Source organism: Carettochelys insculpta, chromosome 16, assembly GCF_033958435.1.
Source record: "Carettochelys insculpta isolate YL-2023 chromosome 16, ASM3395843v1, whole genome shotgun sequence".
Taxonomy (NCBI): domain Eukaryota; kingdom Metazoa; phylum Chordata; order Testudines; family Carettochelyidae; genus Carettochelys; species Carettochelys insculpta.
In genome coordinates, this window is record NC_134152.1 from 20,805,449 (window position 1) to 20,819,758 (window position 14,310).

At 42.4% G+C, this 14,310-nt stretch overlaps 1 protein-coding gene across 1 annotated transcript; it reads right to left on the bottom strand.

Annotated features, from left to right (window-relative positions):
- Positions 1 to 272: 272 nt before the first annotated feature.
- Positions 273 to 8,666, bottom strand: RPS15A (ribosomal protein S15a). Its single transcript, XM_075010848.1, is given in 6 exon segments — positions 273 to 406; positions 2,266 to 2,351; positions 6,076 to 6,155; positions 6,942 to 7,079; positions 8,518 to 8,638; positions 8,640 to 8,666. Coding segments are annotated over 6 exon segments (546 nt in total). The 3' UTR covers positions 273 to 312.
- Between the last annotated feature and the right edge of the window lie 5,644 nt (positions 8,667 to 14,310).

Here is a 14,310-nt window from a genome sequence, read left to right on the forward strand (position 1 = left end):
TGGTTATCTGAATTCCAGATAAAATGGCTTTTACTGTACTGCCATTAAACTTGTTTCTTCTTGAACTGGAATTAACCACTTGGAAGAATTAGAAAACTATAACCAGCGTGGTATAGATATCAAATCTAGAATTGATTTACAATTCTGTTACATCTGTCATGTTTTACAAAGCACTGAATATACCATTAGGTCTCAAGCATTGTTAAACACTGAAGTAAATCAACAAGTGTTCCCAAAGGAAGCATTCTAAATCATTAATACTGAATGCAGAGTCCATTTGAACAATTTATTAGTATGCCTGTTTTACAAGTCTTAGAAAAAGAATCCCAGGATTTTGCCTCCTGTGTGTTTTCGCCTTGCTTCCTCGTGGTCCATGATACCAGCAGAGGTTGTCAGCACTATGTACCTATTAAGGAAAAAGTAGTTTCAGTAGCATATTATGGTAGATTTCCTTATCACTCACAGTCAGAAAAACCAACTAGTCTCTTGCAGTGCAACAGTCTCAGTTTCTTTCACCAGAGCAAAGAAATGTGAAAACATAAACAACAATTCTAATGTAAGTTATACAAAACCTACAAATGTGCTATTCTGAAATGCTTTAAGAATCTGAATTTGCACCAGTGCCAAATTAGAAAATACGCTCTTTAGAACTGATTTCTCCACAAACCTCATCTACTCTAAGAAATTTCATTTCCATTCCTGTTAGCACTGTACAATTAAACCAGTGTTCGCAGTGTCACAAGCCCCCACTTTGTGGCTGGCCCATATCACCACTTTCAACCTCATGTTTGACAAAGCGGGTCTCTGCCCATGAAAGCTTATGCCCCAAAATATGTCTATAAGGTGCCACAGGATGACTTCTTGTTTTTGAAGATCGAGACTAACTCAGCTACCCCTCTGAACCTCATGTCAGTTATCTACTCACAGCAAGTATGTAACTGGCACCATACCAAAGATTTCTAGGAAAGCCTGAAAAGTTCATGAGGTAGGACTCTTAAAGTTCATCATGCTGATGATGCTAATGATTCAATATTACTAAGCTTCAGTCAGTTAAGAAAGGCCTTAGATAAATTTAGTCATTTCCATTGTTCAAACCAACTAGCCACACACAACAGCCCGAACAGCAACATGTAGTTAGCATGATGGACATCATGGTTTTACAGCAATTACACATTACTTGCTCTGTTGTGCTTGTTCTCCTATTCACAAGATTCAGTGTCAAACAGTGGAATTTTACTATATCGGTCTAAGCAGAGGTTCTGAACCGTGGGGGAGTGTGATGCCCCTTCTGGGGATGTGAGAAATGCCAGATTTTTCAGAAGCTAAATCATCACAAACACAAATTAAGCACAGCCACACAAGTACAGCTACTTTGTTTCATCAAACCTACGTATTTATTAACCTTATACTTTAACGATTCCTGTGATATACAACCAAAAAATTATGTTCAAGTTTTTAAGCTAACCGTCGTGAAATTATCTTGCTACAAAATATAGCGTTGCCATGTTGCAGGGTATTTCTTGATGCACGCGTAGATGATGATGTGGCAGAGCAGTGGCTTTGTTTGAATTCACTTAGCTGCCAACTGGTACCGTGATGGTTAGTTTACTTCCACAGCAAAACTCTGCATCACTGGGTAGTACTTGTGTATATTTTTAAGCATACTATACTATTATTTGTGGTGAGTAATAACACAACTATTTTACATATATTTAACATGCATTTAAAAGTGTACAGCCCCCTACGCCCCGCAGCTCCATTTTTGATAAGGGGCGAGAGACTGTATTTTGAGAACCAAAGGGGTGCAGGCCGCAGTAAAGGTTAAGAACCACTGGTCTAAAGTAACAACCAAATTCCCTGTTAAGTCATTAATATTTTAGAATTTAAAAATAAACATAAGTCATTTTGGATAATACACCTATATCTAAGTAAATGCTTGTTAATTTCTAGTTTTATTACAACTTTAAGTGTTTACTGAATTAAGACCAACATTCAGAGAATAATTTACTAGGTAAATGACACTGACTAGAGGAAGTCTTGTCACATGCACAAACTGAAAAACAGCAATAGCAAAAAATGCTTTTATAAAAACAGACTTTTAAGTGTCCCTTTCCAAAGGCAAGATCTTCAAGATAAAGGATAATCTCATAAGTGAAACCAGCAAAGGGTTTTTATTTTTTGGACCAACTAGTTTCACTTAGGACAATTCATTGCAGTTCTCCTCATTGTGTATTTCAACAATCAAAGTGCATAGCCGGCACTTACCCAAACTGACGTGAAGGCAAAAGGTTGTTCTGCCACTTCTCCAGATCCTTCAACTGAACATCAAATCTGGGACTGATCACACCACACTACAAAACAAAACCCAAATAGAAGCTCAAGAACTCTGGTACAGGATGACTGCTACCTGTTTTTCTATTGTTTTATGCAGGGTGGTTGTAGCTGTGTTGGTCCTAGTATATGCAAGAGAGATAAAGGGGGTGAAACAGTATCTTTTATTGGACCAACTTTTGTTGGCGAGACAGGTGATTTCAAGACACCCACCTCTTCATGTCTGGGAAAGAAACTGGATTTATGGCTTATTTCAATAGTGTGTAACCCATTATCATACATTCCCCTTTTCTCCTATGACTGCAGAGATGTTAAAGGAACAGTCTATTTTGAATGGTGCCTTACAATCTCTTCTGCCGGGCATTTTACTGTGAATACCTTTCCCAGACCTGAAAAGTTGTACATGGCTTGAAAACTTCTCCACTGCCTCCATTTTAGGAGCAGGGAGAGAAAACCAGAAACCCTTCCCTGCCAACCCCTCCATCGAGCCACCACACTGGAGAATGTGCACTACTCCTAGTTACCCCCCATCATGGAGATGATGTGGGGGTTGTACCCACCCACCTACCTACCCACCCCACCAGAACAGAACACCAGCATACCGGGGGGTGAGGGCGGGGGGAGAGAGAGACCACTCTCTGGCAGCTCCTCCATGGAACCAGCACAGTCAGAGGTGGGGGGCTGTGCAACATGTTCCCTCTAATATTTTATTCCCATATGTGGAATGAATTTTGTTACGTACATCAATATGGAGATGATGCGAGACATCTACTACATACTGGTGCAACCTAACAAAATTCATTGTGCATATGGATGATCTGTGGCAGGTGGGAGGTGAAGGGTGCTCAGGCGTTTAGAGTGTGGGAGGGGTTTCAGGTTTTGAGGGTGGAGGTCTCTGGCTGGTAGTGGGGTGGTGGGGGGGTGAGACCTGCCAGCCACTTCCAGGGCACAATGTGGTGCCCAACAGGTAGGCACCAGACAGCCTGCCTTAGTACCACTGAACCGGAGCCATCCCGAAAACCTCAAACCTTCACCCCAACCTGAGCCTCCCCAGATCTGGAGCCACCTCCTGTGCCAAAAGTCCTCACTCCAGTCCCATCCTGAAGCCCACGCCTGCAGCCCAGTCCATACCCCTTCCTGCACCCCAACACCTCAGTCCTGAGCCCCTTTTCGCACCCCAAACCACTCACCCCGAGCCCAACCCACAGCACTCATCTGCTCCTGGAGCTCAACCCTCTGCCTCAACCTGCAATAACCCTCCTGCACACCAAATCCCTTGGACCCCACCTCCTAGCCTGGAGCTCCCCCGCAAACAGCAAACCTCTCAACTCCAGCGTCACTGCAGAGCCCTCATCTCCGCCTACACTCCACCTACACGCCCCAGCCGAGAAACCCCACGAAGAGCCAAACCTCCTTTTAGAGCCCTCATCCCTGGCACACACTGTCCACACGCAGAATGACTTATTATGGTGTAACACCTCCATATTGATACACATAATGAAAGTCATCCAGCAAATGAACATAAATTACAGGGAGCATTGTTGCAAGTAACTCAGTGACGGCAGGAAACTTTATTCTAAAATACAAAATACTCCCACAGTTAGAAAGTTCCATCTGGTTTAATTATGGGATTCTACTGCTAAACTTCTGCAATCCTCAGCCTCCTCCAGACAAGTGATTTCCAACTGGAAAAAACTTGTTATGTGAACAGAGTCCTGTTCTTTACAGAAGTGATTCAAAATACCCTTTTTCAACTTTTTCTGCTGCCAATTCAGTGTGTTCACATACCAAATAGGCAGTCTTTTCAGTTAAGCTATTTTAAGTGAGAAATGGTTCTCCACTGGTGGAGGAATGTGTTTTTATAGATCCGGGGTTCTCAAATTGGGGGTTGCAAGGTTATTACATGAGGAGTTAGGAGTGGTCAGCCTCAACCCCAAACCCAAAACCCTCCAGCATTTTTAACAGTATTAAATAGAAAAATTAAGTGTTTTTAATGTATAAAGAGGATCACACTCAGCAACCTGCTGTGTGGTAGGCTCCACCAATACAAAAGTCTGAGAACCACTATAACAGATCATGATTGTAAATGACTGGGCCCACTGGATTTCCAGACAGCGTTGCAACTGTAAGGCTATTTAGGATAAATTACCAAGTAATAATTAAAAGATGCACAGCTCCAAAAGTTCACTGCAGGAAAAAAAATCAGGTTAATAGCAAAAAGGCTTTGACTCTACAATTTTCTCTAGTCATTTACTAACATGTATACTTGGACACAAATCTGCATTTCTTAAACATGTTCCAAACAAATTTGTTCTAATCAAAGCCAGTTTAATTGCTGACATATTCAATTTCTCACTGATTATTTCATAACCAAATTGATGTATGAAATTGGAGGTATCAGACTACACAAATATAGATGGGGATGTATGACTGGACAATACAAAAGCACTCCCTGTACATATTCTAATACAAGATATGTTTAGTTATGGTTATTCAAGTGCATTTCCATTCAGCGCAATCATTAGGACTCAAGAAAGCTTCCAATTAAGCCATATTCAGACATGCCCTTATCAAAACATCTGTCATTGCATGAGGTATTCACAGAATGCCTTACAGGCATGTCAAACTCAAAGTCTCCTGAGGGCCCTACAAATGAAAACTGACAGCTTTCAAGGCCACCGAAGAAAATATACTTGTATTGGAAAGTTGTAATTATTATTATAGATTATATTTTATAACTTTTTTCAGACCTTTTTTGACTATTAGTTCATAAAATGTGATGTGTAAAAATATTTGCCCATATATAATAATTTTTAATTTAAATGTAAATTTAAGGTACTTTTTAATTATTTCGTATGATACATAACTTCTTTTGTTGAAATAAAAACAAATATAGACAGTGAGCTAACAGTTTTAAGTTTGGTGGTTGCACCACCTCCTCTTCTCTCAGTTTTGTATGGGACCAAAGCAATTACCCCACAGAATTATTAATACTTTAAATTATTAAAGTTGATATAAGAAATCAAACACCAATTTAATTATAAAATTTATCTATTAAATTCAAAGCCAAATGGGCTATGGATGGGTGTTTCTGGCTTGTCCCTCCCCTACGTGGTTCTCATGATGGTGGCCCCCTTTTTGGTCATGGGACTTTGCTGCTTCTACCTGAGGGTGTCTTTACCCATAACCCTCGCTGCAGAGGCTGCCTAGCACGGCTTGGATGTGCACTTCGCCCAGGGATGGACCCAAAAGAGCAGCCCCAAACCCTACTGTCGACAGTGCGCTTGTCCAGACTGCAGATCTCTCGGAAGAAATCTGCCAGGCGGGAAAGGATGTCACAACAGAGAGTTTTTCCCCCAACATTTGGCCCTATGCGCATGGGCCAGATGTCAGAAGAGCCTTTCCGAACAGACCTGTCAGCAAAAGACAGGCAAATTGCAGGGAACTGTCAGCAAAAGGTAAGACAAACTGGGGTGTGCAGTCTAGATGTAGCCTCAGCAGGGCTGGCTGCTGGCATGGGGACAGCAGGGCACTGGGGGCAGTCCCCTCGCACAGTGGCTTTTGCTGTGTGTGCATTGTCACCTGCATTTTCCCAACTCCGGGCCTCTGAGAGGGCTGCAAAAAAGTTCAATTGGGCTGCACGGTTGACATGCTTGCCTTAGATGATCAATACAAATGCATACAAAGTGTTTATTTCTCAGAATTAAACAGCTTCTATAAAGAAAATAGCACTAAAAACCCTACCTTGTTCAGTCTGCCTGTGAGATTAACAACAATTTTCCCAGCTCTGTGATCGTCAATAATCTCAAATTCACCAATGTAACCTGTAAACAATTAAATCAAAACAGAAAAAATATTATCCAAGCCAATGAACTATTTCAAATGCAAACCCAGACCCTAACGCTTCAGCCTTGTCTACATAAGAGAGCTGCAGTGGTTTAAATGTAATATCAGCTCACACACCAAGTTTACTCAACTGGTGCCAACATTTCTGGTCACCTATTTTGGTTTATGAGTGTCTTATTTTAGTTCAAAATTTCTAATCCACACACAACTTTTTGCCCTAGTTTCACTGAATTGATTTAACAAGCACACTTAAAATTATTAAAATTAGTGCAACTCTGTCACTAGACAATTCCCCAGGTTTCAGCTACTTCCAAATACGTAAAAATTATTTTCCATATAACACATTTAAGACAATGGTCTCAAAACCAGCAGCATTCAAGGTTTGTCCCGTGTTTCTCCAAGCACACTTTTCAATTTGGAAGTTTAAAAAGTTGATCAGCTTACTCTAAAAAGAGCAAAGACACTGATCAGCTAACTTTCTCACAAAAAGTCAGAATAAAGGCAATTGACGTTCACTTGAAAAGGCAAAATATGTGTTATCTAAGCAATTGTTTAGACTCACTGGTCATTCAAAAAACCCACACTGTTGGTTTCATCTTGGCAGGTTTTTCCTTGACTGCACATACCAATCAAAAGACAAATATTTGCACGTAACCACATCCCCCTGCAATTGACTTTCTCCAAACTTTGTGTTTTTACTATTTTGTTGGCGCTTACTTTTTATAGACAAAATTAGACATGCTTTTCATTTTGTGATGACTTACCATGCTTCATCATCACAGTTAAAAACCTGACGATTACTTTAGAGCACGGTCTAATGAGAACTTGGCGTTTTCCACGTTTCTCTGCATTGTTGATGCTTTTAAGGGCATCAGCCAGAACATTCATGCGCACCATGATGCCTGCATAATGAACAAAGTTTGTCAAGTGTTAAGTTCTTAGGTTCACATTTAAGCAGGGATACTTTCAGGGCAAAGCCTCAATTGGCTGTACAAAAATAAGCAAGTCAAGTTAACTTATTAAATATGTCGCTCACAAGTGTAGCTATATTCCAACAGTGTATGTTTTATGGCACAAAAAGTTTATACAACATATACAATATAAAACTTAAGTGTTTTACAATAAGATATGTTTAAAGACAAAGACTTACAGTCTAGACTTACAGCAAATTTACAGATGCTTCAAGATATACCAGCCAGGATTTCTGATAAGTGACAAGTGATTTCAGGGGTTTAATAAAACAAATACCCAATTTCCAGAGACCAGCTGTATCTTCTGAAGCAAGTCACCCACTGAAACAGTCACTAGTTACTTTTGGACCTATTAGCTAATATGGATTAAATCTCTCAGAAGGACTTATATCTACAGAGACTGCATTGGAATAGCAAGCAAGACCTTAGACTCTATTGAAATTACATCACTGTTACACCATTAAAAAAGAGGTTCAAGTGACATGGCTGGGCACTTTCTGGTGTGGGGGTGCAAGACACATTTAATAAATTACTCTCAACTCTTGATAACAGGGTTCAAGAATCATTTAGTCCATATTGTACCCTACTTAGAAGAAGAAGAAGCACAAAACCTTTTAAGTATTCCTTAATTCGCCCATATGTAGAAGAAAGCCAATTGCACAGTGAAGAGACCGTGGCACTTGGGTACTCAGGTGTGTGTTCAAATAGCCAGGGAAAAATATTCCACATTTGAACAAGGCACTTCACCATTTAGGTATGCTGCTATTAAACCGTCAGCCTTTGGGCTAGTGTTACAACACATTCTTAGGTGTTTTGAGACCAGAGGAGCTCGATCACTCGCTAAGTTCCTACCTGGTGTATTTGGTTGCACTGTGCAAAGCAGCATTTAATGTTAAACTCATGTAACATCCGCCACCTTAACAGAAGAACTACGGGGTGCTCAGCGGGAACCCAGGCAAACTGACTGCCCCCAGCCGCAGCCCAGTCTGTGCCCTCCCACCCCCCGACACTTCCTCCTCTTCTGGGCCAACCCTAAGTCTGCAATCCCTTCACACTCTCCTGTCTCCACCTCTCCCAAGGCCCCGGTGACTGTCCCACATGTCCGTCCCCAGCCCACATCTTCACCCTCTCTGGCCCGAACCCCACCATTCCAGCCTGCTGCTCGATGCCGGCCAATGAAAACACCTGCCCCCTCCCTCCTCAGGCGGCTCCGCCAGTAGCCGTGGCGGGCGCAGGCATCTCCAAAGGGGCTGCGCCGGTCGGGCGGAGTCCGGAGATTTCGGGACGGCGGGTGAAGAGGCCCTCAGGGCCAGGATGGGGACAGTTTACGGCGGATAGCGCCAAGGCCCCAGCCAGGCCCGTAACTCACCGGTGCAGCAAGATGGCGGAAAAAGGAAGAGGCCGGGCGCGCGCAGGGGGTTATAGGAACGCAGGCTGGTGCCAGTTGCTCTCAGGGATCTCGCGAGACCCGCGCTCCCAGTCGCGGAGAAGCCGCCTGCAGGTCTCTCCGGCTGTCATTGGCTGGGAGCTCTGCCCGCCTCTTCTTTTGGTCCGTCCGTCAGGTATCCAATAGCAACCGGAATACTTCCGGTCCTCGAAGGCAAATAGGAAGGGAGAAGCCAAAGGCCGATCACCGTGTCACAGTCGAGTCACTGCCTTTCGCCGAGGAGCGCGCTGCGCAGCCCTCGCTTCGACGGGAGGTTGCTGGTTCGCGGAGCGTTCAGCCCTGCAGGGGGAAGGACGCCCAGAGTCGGGAAGGAGAGCACCGAGTCGGGGTGCCAGATATGGGAGCTCGGTGCCCCACAGTCTAGTCCTGAGGAAGCAGGGGCCTACAAACTAGAGAGTCGTAAGGCAAACTCTGTGATTTGCAGTTAGGGAACATGGTAAACTCGACACCCCAGGCCTGGAGTCATTGAATGAGCGCTGTACTTTTCAGGGGGGCGAGGCGGTTACCCAAGGGGATGGTGAATAGTGTTCCCTGTAATCTTAGTGCTTGGGCACTCACCCAGAAGTGAGTCAAAAGCCAGCTAGCTGATTAGCAGGGAGCCCCAGCTGCAGCTAGTCTGCAATACGTGTTTCCATTGGTGGTGTGTCCTGCCCTTGGTGGACATACAATTTTTTTCACACATGGATGGAAAAAATTAAAGGGTACATTAGTCATGGGGTCAGCTCTGAGGCTTTCATATTTGAGGGGGAGAAGGGGAGGGGAAGGTACTAGTTACCCAACTCAGGAGGTGAGAACTGTGAAAGGCACGACTGGGGAGTCAGACACCCTTGCCATGTCACAGGCTGCACACAGAGAAAGCTTGCTGCCTCACACCTTTAGAAACATTTATGAGGGTCAGAGACACAGCAAGGCACTCCAGAGATCCTTCTAAGTGCTTCAAGACATAAAAGGGCAGAGCTCAGCAACCAGCACAGTCACTGGTGGGACAGGCTAGAGTGGAGCTTTGTCCTGTGCATTTTATGACATTCCAAAGATATTAGGGAGGAAAACATCAGCTAGTAAAATTGTGAATTATGCAGAAAAATTATTCAATTAATATTTGGTTTGCATTTGGAAAGAAGTAGTATGATACTTATGTATGAGCCTCATGATGTATTTTTCTAGTTCATTTGTAACTAAGGAGGAAGCCAAAGGTCATATATAAGGGTTAAACATTTTAAAATTATCAATCATGGATAATTAGGCTGAGGAGATCTCTTGCCACCAATGTTAATGTTTTAATACATTTTGGAACACCGAGGAAATAACATAAGACTCCTACACATGGGATGACCCAGGTAGCTATACAGCAATTAAGCCTGACATCCTGAGTAAAATATGAAGTTGATATGGGATTACATTGTTAAAATAAAAGAAAGGAATGTAATTTTCTGTGATTTCATGGATAATACATTTTATGGAAAAAAATTCTGATTACAAGTTTAGCTAAGAAAGGTAACTATTCAAGTAATAGACTCTTGTAAGCTGTTTGATTTTGCACAGCAAAAAAAAAAAAATCTATTGCTCATAACTTTCTTTGAAATGGACTGATTGTGTCCATTACAATAGGCATCTGCGTGTCCATGATCTCTGGAAAGTTTTTATACTAGTGCTGTCAGTGAGGTCTGCTACGGAACCCCCTTCAATAGCCCCTTTATAGAATCAGAACATTAGAACTGGAAAGGACCTCAAGTCAAGTCCAATCCCCTGTCCTCATGGTGGGACCAAGTACCATCTTTATCTCCGGTGTCCAATATATTCGATTGGGACACTACAGTGTGGCAGTTGGTTCACGAGCCACATGCAGCTCTTGGAGCCTTTAAATGTGGCTCATCCAAGCTGCACACATAGTTGCCATCTGCCTGCTCCGTGCCCCACCACTTGTTGAGAGAAGTGTGGTGGCAGAGTCTGCTCCTGCTGGTTCGACCCTTGGTGCTGGTCCCAGTACGGCCACAGTTTGGGTCCCTGTGCTGCTCCTGCAGTGGCACTGGTGGCTCTGGTAAGTTGCCACGTTCAGTTTGCATAACAGGGAAGGTGGCTGAGGGTGCCTGGCTCTTGGGGAGGGGTACCTGTGGTGAATACGGAAGGATTACAACCATAAGGGTGGCAATCCTTCAATCACTATTGGGCAACACTGATCTGTATCATCCCAGCTAGATATTTATCTAACATATTCTTAAATATCAGAGAGTCTACCACTACCGTAGGCAATTTATTCCAGTGTTTAACAGGAAACACTTCCTAATGGGCAACCTAAACCTGCCTTGCTGCAATTGAAGCCCATTGTTCCTTGTCCTATCATTAGAGGCTAAGAGTACATATATGTTTACTGGGAAATTGACTCAATCAGGGTCATCTTTTAGGGTTCAATTTTGCACACATAGCAGGGACACATGAAATTAAACTATCGAGGTCAACAGTAGACCACTCTATTCCTCATTCTCATGATGAACAAGGAAGGTTGACAGGAGAGTTGCTTCTGTCAATCTTCCTCAGCGTGGACAGGCAGAAAAGTCATAGATATGATTCCAGCTACACAATTGTTCTAGCTGGAATTACATATCAAGGATTGACTTTAAGGGCTTGTGTAGACCTGCCCTAAGGAGATTAAAATAATTATTTGTTTAATTTGGGAAAGAGAGGCTCAGAGGGAATATGACTGCAGCTTCAAAAGTACTTACAATGGTGTTACGAGGAGGAGGGAGAAAAATTAATCTCTTCTAGCTTGTATTTTTCTAGACCTTTAATCATTTTAACTCTTCTTCTTAAGACCTTCTCTAGTTTCTCCACATCTTTCTTGAAATGTGGTTCCCAGAACTAGACACAGTACTCCAGTTGAGGTCTAATGAGTACACAGTACAGTGGAAGAGAATTTCTTATGTCTTGCTTACACTACTCTTGTTAATACATCCAAGAAACATGACTGATTTTTTTGCAATAGTACCACACTGACTCATACTCAACTTGTGATCCACTATGAGCCCTAGCTACCTTTCTGAAGAACTTCCTATGAATCCCACTTATTTCCTTCTAGCATGATTATGAACCATTAATAACCACTCTGTGAGCAGTCATCCAACCCGTTATGCAGCCACCTGACAGTAGCCTATCTTAAATTTGCATGACCTTATCAGGGAACTAGGGCAATACAACCATCACATGCTTTACTGAAAGTCTAGGTGTACCACATCCACCCCTTTCCCTTTACCCACAAAGCTTGTTATCCTGCGAACAGGTTGGATTGACATGGGTTGTTCTTGACAAATCCAAGTTGTTACCTATCGCCTGGTAGCTGGGCTCCTTAACTATTTGTTTATCTTTCCTGGCAGTGAAGTCAAGTTGATTGGTCTGTAATTTCCTGCATTTGCCTTATTTCCCTTTTTATAGATGGGCACTACATTCACCTTTTTATAAGTCTTCTGGACTCTAACTTCCATGACTTTTCAGGCCTTGATGACTTAAAGACATCTGTTTATAAGTAATTTTTAACTTTTTTTTTCCTATTTTAACTTTTTTACCTACCCCTTTTACCCTAGAATTCACTGTTAGGCATCTAGTCTCCATCAATCTTGGTGAAAATGATTTGTTTTACTAAGTATCTAACTTCCATATTTTCTGTTGTTTGTCTCTCTTCATTGAGCAACAGGCCTACTCTCTCTTTGGTCTTCCTCATGCTTCTAACATACTTGTAGAATGTTTTCTTTGTTCTTTTTGTACTTTCACCTTTCTAATTTTGCCCTACAGTGTGTTTATAGTTCTCCATACTTTGACCTAATTTCCACTGATTTTTAGATGTAAAAATCTGGTTAAGCCAAGCTGCTCTCTTACCCCACTTATCCGTCATACACAGACTAGTTTGCTCTTGCACCCTTAATGCAATTTTGAAAAATTGCAAGCTCCCTTCAGTTGTTTGTCCTTGTAGTCATTTTCCCTGTGGGACCTTACCTTATAGAACTGCCAAACCCCCTCTCTTTGGTCCTTCTTGCTGGACTCTGCCAACAGAAGGTAGGCAGGTAGCAATGCATCTCCAAGAACAGGATAAATAACCTTTTTCTTCAAGTAATTGCTTGTGCATTCCAAAACATATGACTTACTAGCAGTTTCTTTGAAAGAGGAGTCAGAACTCATCCTGTGGCCAAATGAAGGACTGGCCTGTCAAAAAGCTGTTAGCCCTCACATGCTGTGTGACAGCATAATAGGACATGCAAACTATCTCTAGATGTCCACATCACCACCTACACATTTCTGTATGGGTACATTTCCCAAGAATGCAGCTGAAGGAGCCTGTACTCTTGTAGTGTGCTCTGAGAAGCAGGGGTGGAATGTTCATCAGCTCATAGCACCTCCTTACACAGGCCATGATCCAGTGGGAGATATGCTGAGGAGATGGGAAGTCCTCTCAGCAGCAAAGAGCTGGTACCTTACAAAACATCTTTATGCATTCAACATAAAAGGCAAGGGCATGTCTAATATCCAGAGAGCGGAACATATGCTCCCTAGTATTGGCAGAGGCCTTAGGGAATACAGGCAAAAATACAAAAACTGAGGCCACCTTTGGCAGGAATGTCAAGTGCAGGCACAGCTAAACATTACTGTCAATATGGATGTTAAAGGTTAACTAGTGGGGGCTGGCACAGACCTCCAGCTGCTGTAGGCAGCTCCAGCCAGGTGCATGCCCACCCCACCCCCCCTTTTAACTGGTTAAATATTAAGTTTACTAGTTTATAATTAGGGATGTAAAATCCCTTTTAATTGACTGGGGTGTACAGGGGCAGCAGTGGCAAGTGCACTAAGCTCAGAGACCCTCCTGACTGATGTTATCACCACCAAAAAAAAAGTTCATTGTCCAGGAAAAGGGACAAGAGGACAAGGATTTAGACAGTGGAACAATAATTTGGAAAGCATCAGATTAAGATTCCACTGTGCAATGGGCTGCCTAACAGAGGTACAATCTTTCTAATCCTTTAAGTGATCTATCATGGTATCAGTGAATAGATTTTGAGATAAGACCTGAAATATTATTGAGCTGGAAGATAACGTGTCCAGTCCTTTGGCCCTAGCATAAACTTTTTGACTTGGCTGTCTGGATACTTTAAAAAAAACTGCATTGTTTGGAATCCCAGGTAAGCCATAAGGTAAAGACGCAGTTTTATGACTGCGTGGTAAATCTAAATATTGAAAAAAAAAAAAAAAAACCACGCCAGATTTGGGGATTTATCATCTCATTTCTTGCAGTGCACCCTAGTTGAGTGCCCTCAGCATCCCAGGCAATCCAGCTATCACACCCTCTGTTTACATTTTAAAGATTCTCTGCAATCATGGAAATTCAAGGGAAATTCTACATCAGGAAACGTTAAGTTGCTCATTAGAGAGAGCACAAAATCCAAAATTAAAAACGTCGGCTGTGAGATATGCATACTTCATTTTCTCTAGCTGTGTCTAACTTGGTAGAGTAAAAATTTCTTGTTTAGTTTTTGTTGGTTTGGCCTTCTTTGTGACTTTCATATATGTTCTTTCCCCACAGATTTATTTACAACTCTCAAAAATTGACTTAGGTCTGTCTTAAGCAGCTACTTCTATGAAAACTGTGAGAAGCAACAGTGGAAGACATTACATTTGCTACAGAGAAAAGACATTAGTCTGCTCTTCTCCCAAGACCTTCCAGTCTTCAACAGC